Source organism: Orycteropus afer, unplaced genomic scaffold (assembly GCF_000298275.1).
Source record: "Orycteropus afer afer isolate SDZICR_OR568_19922 unplaced genomic scaffold, OryAfe1.0 scaffold00354, whole genome shotgun sequence".
In the NCBI taxonomy this organism is placed as follows: Eukaryota; Metazoa; Chordata; class Mammalia; order Tubulidentata; family Orycteropodidae; genus Orycteropus; species Orycteropus afer.
Window position 1 is genome coordinate 1,064,300 of NW_006921941.1, and position 13,883 is coordinate 1,078,182.

At 48.2% G+C, this 13,883-nt stretch overlaps 1 protein-coding gene across 1 annotated transcript in view; it reads right to left on the reverse strand.

Annotated features, from left to right (window-relative positions):
• Positions 1–13,803, reverse strand: part of RAB11FIP5 (RAB11 family interacting protein 5) — a 50,655-nt gene extending 36,852 nt beyond the window's left edge. Inside the window, exon 1 of the mRNA XM_042782516.1 lies at positions 13,373–13,803. Within this exon, the coding sequence (XP_042638450.1) occupies positions 13,373–13,803 (431 nt within the window). The remainder of the gene's footprint in view (positions 1–13,372) is intronic.
• Positions 13,804–13,883: the final 80 nt, after the last annotated feature.

Genomic DNA, 13,883 nt, shown 5'->3' on the forward strand with positions numbered 1-13,883 from the left:
GTTGTATAGGTTGCAGATCGGATGGTGTACCAGTCGCTGGGACTGATTGTTTCCATTAATTTTGGTTTTCTTCTTTCTTCTTGATGAGGAGAGACCCATTGTTGCATCTAGATGGCAGCTTCCTAGCTTTTAAAGTCCCAGTCGCTACTCGCCAAAGTAGTAGGTGGAACAATGTTTTGTAATGTAACCTATATATTTTAAAATCTTACTCTGAAGAAGAGTCCACAGGCTTCTCAGGATACCCAAGGGGTCCATGGCACAGAAAGAGCTATGCACCTGCTCTAGAGTAGGGAGAGAGCAAGCGCAATAGAGGAGCAGATCTTACCCTCCCCACCACACTTCTCGGCCCCAAGCTAAGATTGGACAGCAGAGAGCAGAAAATGCTCCACATTTCCCACTCAGGGCCACATGAGGAGCCTGGCAACGATCAAGAAGGCAGCTGAAGGCTCTCAGCCTCCCCAGCGTCATGCCACAGTGCTCACGCTGACCCTCAAACACCCCGCATGCCAATGAAGGTGACTCCAGAAACAAAAACAGCCAGCTGCACTTGCTAACTAGGGAGCAGGAAACTCCCAGACATGTTTTCATCACTCCCCAGCAACACAGTCTTCAACTTCCTCGGGCTGGTTCTCACCTGACTTTGACCTGCTAAGCCTGCAACCCCATGTCTACAGCTTCTCTCTTCTGGCTATGAGCTCATCAGCCCTACAGCACCTGGGAAAACCCCAATGGGTTGGAACACAGGAGACTCAGATGCACTAGTCCTGCCTCTGACTTACTAAACAGTTTTAAACAAGCCATTTCATCTCTATAAAGGAAGTTAATAAAATTAGCCAGCTGGGTTGCAAGAGGCCATCCGAAGTATAACAATTGGTCTCTATCCTCTGGGAGCAAAAGATGAACGAGGAGTCAGGATAAAGAGAAGGAAATGGAATGTGAGGCTAATTGGCTCCATGAACAACTAACTGCCTCTTTTGTCATGAGACAAAAAGAATGGAATCATGCCCAATTAGCATTAGTGAACATTTTGATCAAAGATTCTATAGACAAATTCTGATCAAAAGGGGGAAAATATAGAACAGAATTTTAAATTCTCATGGAATCCAGACTGTCTGAGCCCTGGAGACAGGATGAACCCCTGAAACTACTGCCTTAAGATAATCTTTAAACCTCAAATCGAAAATATACCCTGAAGTCTTCTTAAAACCAAATAACAGTTTAGCTTAACTAGTAAAGAATGTCTGCCTCATGCATTGTGCTCATTTAAGACCTATCTACATGGGACCAAATTAACAACAGCAACTTGGAAGATTAGATAGGAAAGTTAAGGGGCAGTGAGTTTATGTCATTAACATAACAACCCTGAAAAGGCTGTGAGAGTGGCTATACACCTTGAAGAATGTAATCAATGTCACTGAATTGTACATGAAGGAACAGTTGGATTGGAATATGTTTTGTTGCGTATATTCTCAACAACAAATTATTATTATTTTAAATTAGACAAGGGCAGGGAGACATGTCAACTAGAAATTACTACTCCTGAAAACCCATCCGGACACCCACACCCTCTCTGAGGCAACAGGAACTCACCACTGAAATCCCAGCCAGCCATGCCTCAATTCAAACTTTTCTCAAATACTTACCTGGAACGAGAAAGGGAGTATCCTTCAAGAGCTTACATCCTTGATGAGGAAATAAGATAGCCATGTAGATGAAGGGAAAAAAGCGATCAGCACCATAAAAATGCACAAATAAAATTTTTACAAAGGCTAAAAAGGGAGTGGTGAGATGATTTCAAGGAGAGTGCAGAACATGGCATTTGAGACAGGCTTGAATAATAGATAGAAAGGAGGCAAAGAGGAGGGCTGAGAGACATTCCAGGTGGAGGTACAGAAGATGCAGGGCCCAGGGCTGGCCACCTGACAAAATGCAGAGAAGTGCTGTGGGATAGGTGGGAGAAGGCCTCGAGCATCACAATAAGCAGCTGTAACTTCGGGGCCCCATACAGCACTGCTATTATTGGCAGTTGCTGTCCAGTCAGCTCTGACTCTTGGCAATCTTATGTAAAAAGCAAAGTGTTGCCCAGTCCTGTGCCATCTTTACAATCGTTGGTATGTTTGAGTCCCACAGGGCATGAAATAAGAAGGGGACCTGATGGGCACTGTGCTGTAGGAAGGGTGCCAAACCCTGGGAAAGGGCATAGCAGAGAGAGGAGGCAGGGGGGACCAGCATGAAGCCAGCACAATCCAGGGCAGGGTCTCACAGCCTGGCTAACCCGAGCAACACCTCATGCCTTACCAGTTTTACTTCTCATCATAAATTAATAGACTGCCTATAAAAAGGCAGCAGAAGCTTTGGTAACAGCCCAGAGCAGAAGTAAAAATAAAATGTGTCTAAACTAGGACAGTAGCAATGAGGAGGTAAGAGGAACAGGGGTTCCCTCCTCTAAGTGCCCCTTTTTCACGCTTCTGTAGCAGCCCTACGGCAGAACCCCTACCCTGCATTCCCATCGTCTGTTGACATCAGGGACTGTCATTCACCTTTTATTCCTCACACCCAGGGACAGGGCCTGATATATGGAACACCTCTCATACCTGGAAGATGGATGAGATGGAGTGGGCAGGACTCACCTTCAGTCCCAAAAAGAAATCGGGGGGAAGAAAATCATTTTAAGAGTATTGTGGGGTTGTGGTGAATTATGGTCAACGTCATGAGACAAAGTGTATGTGAACTGCTGTATGGAAAGTGAATTTGCTTTGTAAATGTTCACCCAAATCACAATTAAAAAAAAAAAAAAAGAGTATTGTGGGAAAACCTCAGAGAAGTGGAAGCCAGGATAGCTGGGTTCTAGTCCCGCCTCTGACTTACTAAGTGGCTATTTCACCTTGGCTAAATGGAGGTGACAAAATGAGTCTGTTAGGGACAGGAACAGTGCTAACTAAAATTGTTATTACTCAGAGTTTGGGAAGACAACTGGAAAAAACTTTCCCAAGTCTCCTCTACCCTTAGGTCTTCCTTCCTCTCTAGTGGCATCCCCCTAGGCAGTCTCTTACCCACTACCAAACAGGAGGTCTGTGGGGTACAGGCCAACCCTCTTCTGGCTCCAATACCCAAAACCTAACCCACACTTTGATTTGGTATCTGCAGTAAAACTGCAAACTAGACACAATCGTAGGACAGGATATTGCCCCTTATCAGGCCAGAAAGATGATCTTTATCATCTCCTCTGGCACCATGCCTGGTACCAACAATCTTTGAAGCCCAGAATAGTTATCTCATTAGTTACCCCTGCCTCTGCGAAGATGGCTCTACTGGTCCACCTCAGACCCCAGAATGTCAGTCTCCCTCCCCTCAGGACACAAGCATCTTGGCTATACCTCATCCCTCCTACTGCTGCAGGCTCCAAAGGAGAGGCTCCAAAAAGTCCGTCACTATCAGCTGGCCTCAGAGGTGGCCAGGGACCCACACTTGCCCAGCATGAGGAAAAGGTATAAAATAACTGCAGACAAGTCTAACAGCCACAGATAGCAACAGAAGGTATGTAGCCGATAGCACCGTGTAGGGAAAGAAGCACCAGGATTGGAGGTCAGAAATCTGCTGCCACTATCTAGCCAGGTGATCTCGGACAGGTCATTCCACCCATAGGACCTCAGTTTTCACATCTGTAAAAATAGGGGTCACCTGCTCCCCTCAGGGGAGAATGAAATGAGCTACTGCCAGGAAAGCACTCTGCAAAGTAGGCCAAAGAATGAAAAGGAGAAAGCCAGAAGTGGGATGAGTGCTGTTACACTGAGGAGATAGTGATCAATGATCTGGGGGAGAAAAAAAAGGTACAAACTACTGAATGGAAAACTGACTTACTCTGTAAACTTTCACCCAAATCACAACAAAAACCAAAAAACCAGACTCACTGCCATTGAGTTGATTAAGACTCATTGCAACCCACCCAGAGTTTCCAAGGCTGAAAATCTTTATGCAAGCAGATTGACTCACCTTCCTCCCATGGTGCAGCTGGTAGGTTTGAACTGCTGACCTTCTGGTTAGCAGCCAAATACCTTACCCACTATACCACCAGAGCTCCTCCAAATCACAATAAAAAGCTAAATAAATAAATAAATAGTAAGCCAAATCACACATAGAATTTGGATTTATTGTTATCAAGGGCCTTTTACAGGCTGTCATCAGCCGAGTGGAAGCCAGGTTGCCTAGCTCCAAACATAAGGATCCTGCCCAGAAAGAGGGAGAGAATCAGTAAGGTGACCTCTCTCAGAGTATCTTCAGCAAATGGGAGAATAGGAAAGAAATTCTATCTAACCATGCCCCGCCATCCCAATTTGCTCCTAAGCCCATATTCACCCCAAAACAGGAACCCTTGGTCATGGAGGACAAAACTAAGTGGTGCCCATCCCCTCTGCCAGCCTCTCTCAGGTCAGATCCCACAAGTGGAGACAAACAATAAATATCCCCACGTAGGAAAGTCAGATCACAAGCACAGACCATGTGCTGCAAATGTAGCATTTGGACAAACAAAAAGGGAGAGAGAGAAGAAAATATGCAATGCATGTGCTTATAAATGCATTGAATAACTTTGGAAGGTAACACAAGAACTGGTAATGCTGGTTTCCTCTGAGAAGAGTTGCTGGCTGACTTGAGGTCAGGACAAGGGAGTTTCTGGGGGGTTTTTTAATAATTTATTTCATTTTTTATTGTCATTGAGAATATACACAGCTGAACGTACACCAATTCAACAGTTTTTACATGCACAATTCAATGACACTGATTACATTCTTTGAGTTTCACAACCATTCTCACTCTCCTTTTCTGAGTTATTCCTCTTCTGTTAACATAAATTCACTGCCCCCTAAGGTTCCTATATAATCTTTCAAGTTATTGTTGTCAGTTTGATCCTATACAGATAGTTCATAAGAGAGCACACAGTTCAGGCAGACATATTTCTTTACCAGTTAAGCTAAACTATTTGTTGATTTTGATTTTTGGTTTCAGATTTAAAGATTATCTCAGGCCAGTGGTTTCAGATGTTCAGCCTCTATGGCTCCAAAAACTCTGGATTCCGTGAGAATTTGAAATTCTGCTCTGCCATCTCCTCAGCAATGGATAATTTTCATTGTGTGCCTTTCCTACTTTTAAGATTTTGAACCAGGTGAGTTACTCAAAACAGTTACATTAAAAGAGGAAAGGCTGTTTTGCAGAGAGGCACAAAGAAAACTAAGCTGGGTGCCCCTCTGGCTCCTCTCTTGGCCCACCCCCACCCCACTCACCTTCCCTTCTAGAAAGGCAGTTTCCTGCCTGAAACCTCACCAGGCATCACATTTCACATGTCATTCACAGCCCCACCTTCTCCAGGAAGCCCACCTGATCATTCCAGCCCCTGAAAGTTGCCCCTTTACTTCTCTCACACTTTTTCGTCCTTCTGGGGAAAGGGCAGTAAATTTTATGTCTTACACGTTTTCTCCACAGCCCTGACCTAGGCACATTGGTAACCCAGTCAGTTTCCAAAATGTTGAACAAAAAACTCAACTCACTGCCGTCCAGTCGAACTCCACTCACAGCCACCCTTCCTTGGGTTTCTGAGGCCATATCACTAGGAAGTAGATTGCCCAACCTTCCTTCCGAGGAGTTGCTGTTTGGTGGTTTGAACCACCAGCCTTTCTGGTTAGCAATCAAATGCCTTAGGCACTATACCATCAGAGCTCCTGAACAAAAAAAAAGGAAGGGGAGGGGAAGCAAATGACTGCATTTCTATAGAAGGAGAAGCCAGATGGCTCAGAGTTCTCTATCACCATAAAACAGGCATGTGATGGCTCAGGCAAGGTCAGGAAGTTTCATATCTACCGATGCCCCCAAGCCCTGCTCCAGTGTACAAGCCCTAGGGAAGTGAATCTCTCCAGGGGTGGGGTATGTCCAAGGCAAGGCAGAGCTTCCCAGGCTTTACCCACTCCTCTCCAGCCCTGGAAGGACAAAAGGGAGACACCCTGGTGTCAGTGATACTCTCCTTCCCAAGTACCAGGCAATAGCTCTTGAGACAGACATGACCAGGCATGGAGCCACAGATCAAACCAGCTTAACTCAATAAGCCAAGGGCTCACACAGGAAGAGGAGGACATGCTTACAGAGCCCCCAAGCTAACCCCCACAGTCTGACATAGGGAGGAGAGGACATCTCAGGAGGGCAGCTGCTGAGCCTCTGACCCTATGCAGAGCTGAATCATGGAACACATGGAAGGAAAACTGAGATGGTCACTACAGCATAGTGGTCAAGAACACTGAATCTGAAGCCAGAACATCTAGGTTCAAATCCTGGCTCTGCCACTTACTGTTTGCCTTTAAAAAAGTCACTTAGCCTCTCTGTGCCCCAGTTTCCTTAACAGTATCTATAATTCTGTAACAGTACCTATACTTTAGAGGGTTGCAGTGAGGACCTATACCTCAAGGGATACTGTGAGCTAATATAAGTCAAGTCTTTCAAATAAAACCAAATCAGTTTCCTTCAAGTCAATTCTGATTCATAGACATTCTATAGGACAGAGTAGAACTGCCCTATAGGGTTTCCAAAGCTGTAAATCTTTACAGAAACAAACTCATACATCTTTCTCCTGCAGTGAGTTCAAGCCACCGGCCTTTCAGTTAGCAGCCAAGTTCTTAAGCACTGTGCCACCAGGGCTCCTCACTCAAGTCCTCAGGGCTTGACTAGACCAACAAGAAAAGATTTTAAAAATCCACCAAAACAGAGTGCTACATGCTCCAGGTGTGGGAATTCAAAGGTAGCTGGGCTAGCAGAAAGGCTCACCAAATGGCCAAACTGATGGTCTTTGGTATACGTCCCCTCCTCAAGGAGGCCTACCCTGACCAGCACAGGTCCCAGGAGCCCAGTCTGTTCTAACATCTCCAGCACTCCTGGGCGCCATGCTACAATTCCAGTCCAGGCACAGTACCATAGCACTTGGTTATCCCTGTCCTTCTTTTAAGATTGAACCTCCAGGGCAGGCAGACGGAGATGCCCATGTCTTCCCCTCCTTTGAAGTTCCATCTCCTCTCCCCCATCAGTGGCCCCTCTTGCCTTAGCCCAGCAGGAGCTCCAGAAACACCTGTCATTCACGGCCCCACCTTCTCCAGGAAGCCCACCTGATCATTCCAGCCCCTGAAAGGTGCCCCTTCAGCAAATGAGGCTTCTCCCTTTCCCAGCTACAACGTCCCTATCTCACTAAAACTCCCTGGGCATCTCCAGGAAAACTCTGGGGTGCAAACAGGGCCCCAAATATCATCTCTTCTTTATCCCTAAATCCTACAGGGTTTAACAGAAACGACACAGAGCTACGGTCTCTACTAATTTGAGAAGCAACTAAGAGCATGTCATTCTCCCTCCCTACCCCTCTCCCTCACAAAGCTCCTGTACATCTAAGTGGTTAAGTGCTCAAAAGGTTGGTGGTTTGAATCCACCCAGATGCACCTCAGAAGACAGGCCTGGTGATCTGCTTCCAAAAGGTCACAGCCTTGAAAACCCTACAGAGCAATTCTACTCTGCATCTATGGGGTTGCCATGAGTTGGAACTGAGAGCAACTGACAACAAAAGCTCTCTTCTAGCTCTGATTATAGAATTCCATGAGTAAGGTGCGTCCCACCCAGGCCAAATGAAGGTCAAAGTGGCCTGTGATAACTCCCTCCCATGTAAGCTTCTCCTCTAAAGCACTCCCTCCTGAGCTACCCACTTGCAGACGCCCCAGTTACTGCTCTCTGAGAGACCTGGGGTCCAGATCCAAACAGAGGCCCCAGCATAACCATCTAAGCACAGCTCCCTCTCTGGCCACCATCATTCCTAAAGGAAGAAATAACCCAAGGGGTCCTCGGTAGCTCAGCTAGCAAGTAATCAGTCTTCCCTGATGGGACTGCCAACTGCATAAAGGGCCCACACTGTGTATATATTTTTATTACTTGGCCATGGGGAAGGACAAAGCTTTTTCATGACTGTATCATTTTGCAGAGGACTAGCCGTGCACAAGGGAAAAAGCGAACTAATTCCCACAGAGGAAAGAGAGCTCTGTCGTTGTGTTAATCATCTGTCCTGGAGCAAGATGGGAAGGGCAGGGGAAACATCTGGAGAAGGCAAGACCAGTCATTTAGCAGCAGCAAAAAGTGTCACAGTACTGAGGGGGCCATAATAACAAGTGGAACAGGCAGCTCCCATCTGAGGAAAAGGACAGCCCTCAAGGTCACCTGGGAGTAAAGCACCTCTGAGAAGCGCCTCAGTGGTGGCAGCCTACAGGAAACGGAGGACAGGGCAGAGACGGGCTGCTCTTCAGGCCCCTGCCCAGGGCCCAGGGACAAGGCAGATACAGAGGAAAGAGAAGCTGCTGTGCCAGCAGGAGCCACCCAGCCTAAGAGAGTCACATTTCCTACCCCTCCCCATTCCCCCAGATGCTGCTGAAGCAACCCCAAACAAAAACTCCCCTATAACTAAGGGAAATGGAGCCTCCTGCACCCTAATAAATGGCTTTTGAGTACAGCCACACCCTTCCCTGGCAGTCAAAACAGGCTTCCCCAGCAGCTCCTCTAGCCTCAACTCCAAGGCTGGGATTGTGGCAACAGCCAAAGCTAGGGACCCTAGTGGCCTTGGCTACTTACTGAGGAGCAGGGTAGCATGTGGAAACTAGTGGAGAAAGTCTGTGAGGTTATACACGTACACACACACACACACACACACACAATCTGAATGCTCAAACATCTGTTGCATGCAGGTCACCTTGGGGTACAGGAATACATGGAAGCCCTCAAAGACCATGCAACCTCAGGCCAACAGGCTGTGTATGCCCTCTGGCCCCTGCCCTCCTCCAGGACATCTCAGGCTACTGTGACCTGCCAGGCAGAAGGCTCTGCTCTCAGGCCTATGTCTTGTACATCCACAGGCCTCCTTGAGGCCCTTCCCCCTAAAAAAAAAAAACAATGGCACAGGACTGATGAAGGGCTGTCCATGGTCAGAACAGTTTTAGTCTTTTGCAATTATAAAGGACAAACTGCTCTTAACTCAAACTGGGCTCACAAGCTTGGCTTTCCCAAGATCCAATAAGCCCAGATGGTGATACCATCCTCCACACTCCAGGTCTTATAGTGGGGATGATTTTATTCCATATCAGGATCAGAGATGAGTGAGGTGATTGGGCCCCCCAAATAGAGTTGTGCCCTCCACCTCCCCTAAATACATAGACCAACATTCCCAAAGGGCAAAGACCACGTCTCCCCAATCAACACAGCCTCATGGTAGATTCCCTGTCTTCCCACCCAAAAACTTTTACTTGTTGTTCTTTCCTTCCCCTCTCCCAATATGCTCAGGGCAATTCAGCTGAAGATATAATTCATATGGATAGCCTGAAGGTCAGATAGATCTAAGTGGCCCACCTGACCACAAGGGGAACAAAGAGAAATAACCACTGCCACCTCATCCCCTACCTCTGTCAGGGGGAGTCAGAGAAGCAAACAGACACATCCACAAACGAACACTAGGAAGGATGCCGGAGATAAAAAGAAAAAAGAAAATCCATAGAGAAGCATCTCTGAGGATTTTTAGACCCATAAAACCATGATGATCCAAGAATGGTTTTATTGAGGTAAATGGGTTATAATCGGTTAATTTGCTTATTATGTTAGTATCTGTTTTGAAAACTTCCTTCTCAATTGAAACCTCCAATAAGATCCTTCACCTCAGGTGGGGACCAGGTTTGCTGGTCTGATAGAGTCTGGTGGAACCACTGAGACTATGGCCTCTAGCTGCCCTTCAGGTCTGGAATTGAACCAACACCTGTGATTTCCAGCCAAACAAAAGACAAGCATGTGAGTTGAACATTTACCTCAAGTAGATACACTCCTTGGAGAGAACAACCATGGGAGAAAGAAGAGCTGCTTATGCACAGGGAGACAGCTCAGGGGGCAGGAGTGTATGGAAGGATGGACACTGGGAAGAGGTAAGTATGGGGAGGAAGTGGGAGGGGAGCTATTGCATTGTGGTAAACTGTGGTAAATGACATGAGACAAAGTATATATGAACTGCTGTATGGAAAGTGAATTTGCTCTGTAAATCTTCACCCAAATCACAATTCAAAAAAAAAAAAAAGATCCTTCACCTCAAGGAGTTCCCCATTGGCAAAGGGCCTCCAGGGCATGCTGAGCCACCTACAGCCCCAGTTACCACCATCACATAAAGCAGGGCCCCTAGAGTAACCCCAACACTAATATTTGAGGGCTTGCTATGTATTCGGAACTATACTAAGCCTTTTGCAGATAATATCTTATTTGGTCTGATCAACTCTGATTATTATCATGACCTTTTCAGAAATGAGGAAATGGGTTAAGTAATATGGCTGCTAGGAAGTGACGGCACTAAGTCAAGGACCAGTACCCAGTTCTTAAACTCTGTGCTGCCCTGCTTTTCCAAGAGGGCAGAGCTGCCTGGGAAGAGAGCTGCAGAGTTACAGGGCTATCTCAATTTGGCTTCACCACTGCAGACGCCTCCCAAACCCAACCCTAGCTCTTGTGCCTCTATCAGCAAGAAGCATGATGGAGGGCTGTGTATCCTTCCACCCAGAGTCTGGGGCTTTTCAAGGCTCTGAGTTCTAATTGTCTCACCTCACCACTTGAGAGGCTCTTCCAGAGCAAAGGTGTCTCCCAGACTAGAGCTACCAGCATTGTCACCAACCCTTTCCTCCACCATCACTGCTATTCATTGACTACCTACTATGCCCAGGGATCGCACTAGATACCTGCATTCTCATTTTATCCTTTATATCAACTCTAGGAAGCAACTATCCCCCACTTTACAGAGGAGGGACCTGAGAGATACCAAGAGTTTAAGTGGCTTGCAACAGAGTAGCAAATTGGGGATTATTGTTGTAGTTGTTGTTGTTATATGCCCTGGAGTCAGGCAGACTCATAGCTACCCCTCCTTGGGTTTCCCAGGCAGTATCACTACTGTAGTAGATTGCCCCATCTTCCTTCCAAGGAGTGGCTGGTGGGTTTGAACCGCCAGCCTTCTGGTTAGCAGTCAAGTGCCTTAGGCACTACACTACCAAAGCTCCCAGTTTGGGATTAGACTTTATTCAGAACAACTCCAATTCCACAACCTCTCTTCACCTCCCCAAACTTAATCATGAGGCTGTCCTTCCTTAGTCAGGTTCTCTTAGTGTCACTTGTATCTCCATATGCCCTCCTTGAGACTACCACAGCTGGCTCCTGAAGTTGTAACAGTGAGTGCTATGCTTTTCCACCATTTTCCAAAGTTGAAGAGAGTATGCTCTGGTCTTTCTCAGCAAGGTCTTGGCCTCTCCCCCACCAGGCAAGATATGAGCTCACTATCTCAACAACCCATGCCAGGTGGAGTGAGGCAGGCCAGGGTGCTCCAGGAAATGCCACCAGGAGTGGTCAGTGGGCATGCTGCCTGGTCAGGTCCTGGTGAACTGAAGGATCTGGCCTATTTAACAGATTTTCCCCTGCCCACCACAAGTGCCTGCCCCATGCAGGTTCTAAAAATAACTCAAGTTCATGCATCAGAGGAAATGAAGCCAGGTGGGTGTGGAAAGATCCTGGTGGAAAAGATGACTTCTATAAAGTAAATCAAGATTCCTGTCAGATCAAGGGATGGCAAGTGAAATACTCCTAAAAGGACTGTCCTTGTCTGAAAACAGGCCCACCTGGGCCTATGGGCATAGTCAGCTCAGCTGAGGCGGATCCAAAGGACACAGGAAAGCAAGGGCAGGAACTGAAAAAGTCACTGACCTCAGAGAAGCCCCTCCCCAAAAGCAGAGACTTGGGGCAGGGGGGCATCATCTGCCTCCTCCCACCAGATATGCCATCTACCTAGTCTGGTCAGGTTAGCTGAGCAGTGGAGGGTAAAAGACTGGGGAAGAGGTGGAGTAGACTTGAGAATAGGCACCTCTTTAGAAATAAAAAAAGGGTTAAGAGATCTAGAGGTATGTTTTCCACCCCACACCCACATCCTTGGGTTCCATAAGCCAGGAAAGAGGGAGAAGACAGGAAAGGGATGGAAAAAAACAAAACAAGGGCCAAGCTATACCACATGATCCCACATTTAGCAACCAAACAGCAAGTCATGAGGGAAGGAAGGGGGAAGGCCAGGTGAGAGGGAAGTGCAGTTGGGTCACAGCCCTGCCTGGAATCTGCCCTGTGCCAACTCTGCTTTCCATCTCATGCCATGAAGAAAGCCATAATGCACTCCCCACCTACATCTTGAAAAAACTTCAAGGTCAAATCCTTTTCTACCCAAATTCTTCCTGGTTTCATTTGGGTCTGCACCAGGCTTATCCTTCTCTTCCAGCAAATCTTCCTAAATTTACTCAGTTGGATGCCATACAGCTCAGCAAACTTTTCCAGCACCTCTCCCCACCCCAAGCACATTTTCCTTACCCTCTCCACACACGGTTCACCAGGCCCAGGGGAAGCCATTACTCCCAGTTAACCTCGTGAGTGATCCACAGCAAGTTGTCAACCCTGGGGACTGGCTTCCAGATCCAACCCTAGCCCAAAACAGGAAATGGGCTCCAAGTCTAAACCCTTGATCTCAGCACCAGGAAGGATAAATACTGCCAAAATAAATTACTAAAAAACCCATGGGCCATTCTAAGTGGAAGTGACTGAGATAGTCTGCTGTTGTGCATTAACCATGCCACTGCCTCTACCAGTAGGGCTATTAAAGGCTGACTAAACTGTTTTCCTTTCTTTGCTCAGGAAGTTCTCCTGTCCTCAGCCCAGGGGCCCACAGCGGCAGGACGCAGGGAGGTGTCTCCAGATTCCTTAGAATACCTGAGAAGTAGACAAGAGGGATGCCCTCAGCAACCTCTAGATTTAGTCAGGACACCTCTACATAATTTCCCCTTGGAAAACAACAGCACACCTTCCCTTCCTCCAGGGTGATGACGAGGCTCTCTACTCCCCTGCGGGCCCTGCGCCCACACAGGCACCAAGAAGTTCTCCTCCCCTTCGAGGAAAGGGAGGGCGGCCCGGAGAACCTAGGGATGACCTCAACATTTTTCTGCTAGAGGCTACCACAGCCCAGTAGCCTGTGGATCCCACTCTTAAACTTTACTTAACAATCTACTCACAGCGCTTAGTTCCTTCCCACGCTTCCTGCAGATGTCTGAAGGGCCCACCAGTGGCCAACCTCAGCACAATGCACGTTTGGGGGACTGCAGGGAAGCCCCGAAAACTGAAGAACCAACCTGTCGGTTTATACCTTTGAGCGCGAGCCAAGAGATGCACTGCCCCGAATCTCGTTTGGCAGTGCTCCGCCATCAGCCCCGCCCAGTTAGACCCTTAACCGTTTCCACGACCCCCGGCGACCCCCACTCACTCAGTGTGCTGGGCGCGGCCTGCGCCAAAGACCTCGTCCAGCGCCACCTTGGTCTGGCCCAGGAACTTATCGACGCCGATGAGCGAGCGGTGCATGGTGGTGAGCACCAGCTCGCAAGCGGTGGCCGGGCCCGCGGCCCAGGGTGCCGGGCCCACGTCGGCCTCTTGCATCCGCAGCAGGCTGTCCAGGGCGCCGGCCGGCAGCTCGAAGGAACACTCCTCGCGCCATTCAGGACAGCCTTGCGTCTTCTCCACCACAGACGTGCTGTACTTCTCGCGGCCCAACTGGATTACTGTGTACGCGTCGCTGGTGCTGCCCGCGCCCGAGCTCTTGCCCCGCAGCCCCCGGGCCCGCAGCACCGTCACTTGGACGTGCGTGGGCAGCCAGCGGGAGGGCCCCGCTACCGGATCGGCGCCCCGCACCAGGGCCATAGCGGGTAAAGCGGCGGCGGGCGAGCGCTGGCCGAACCGGGCACTGACACCGGGACCAAGTAAGTAACTTGGCAACGACG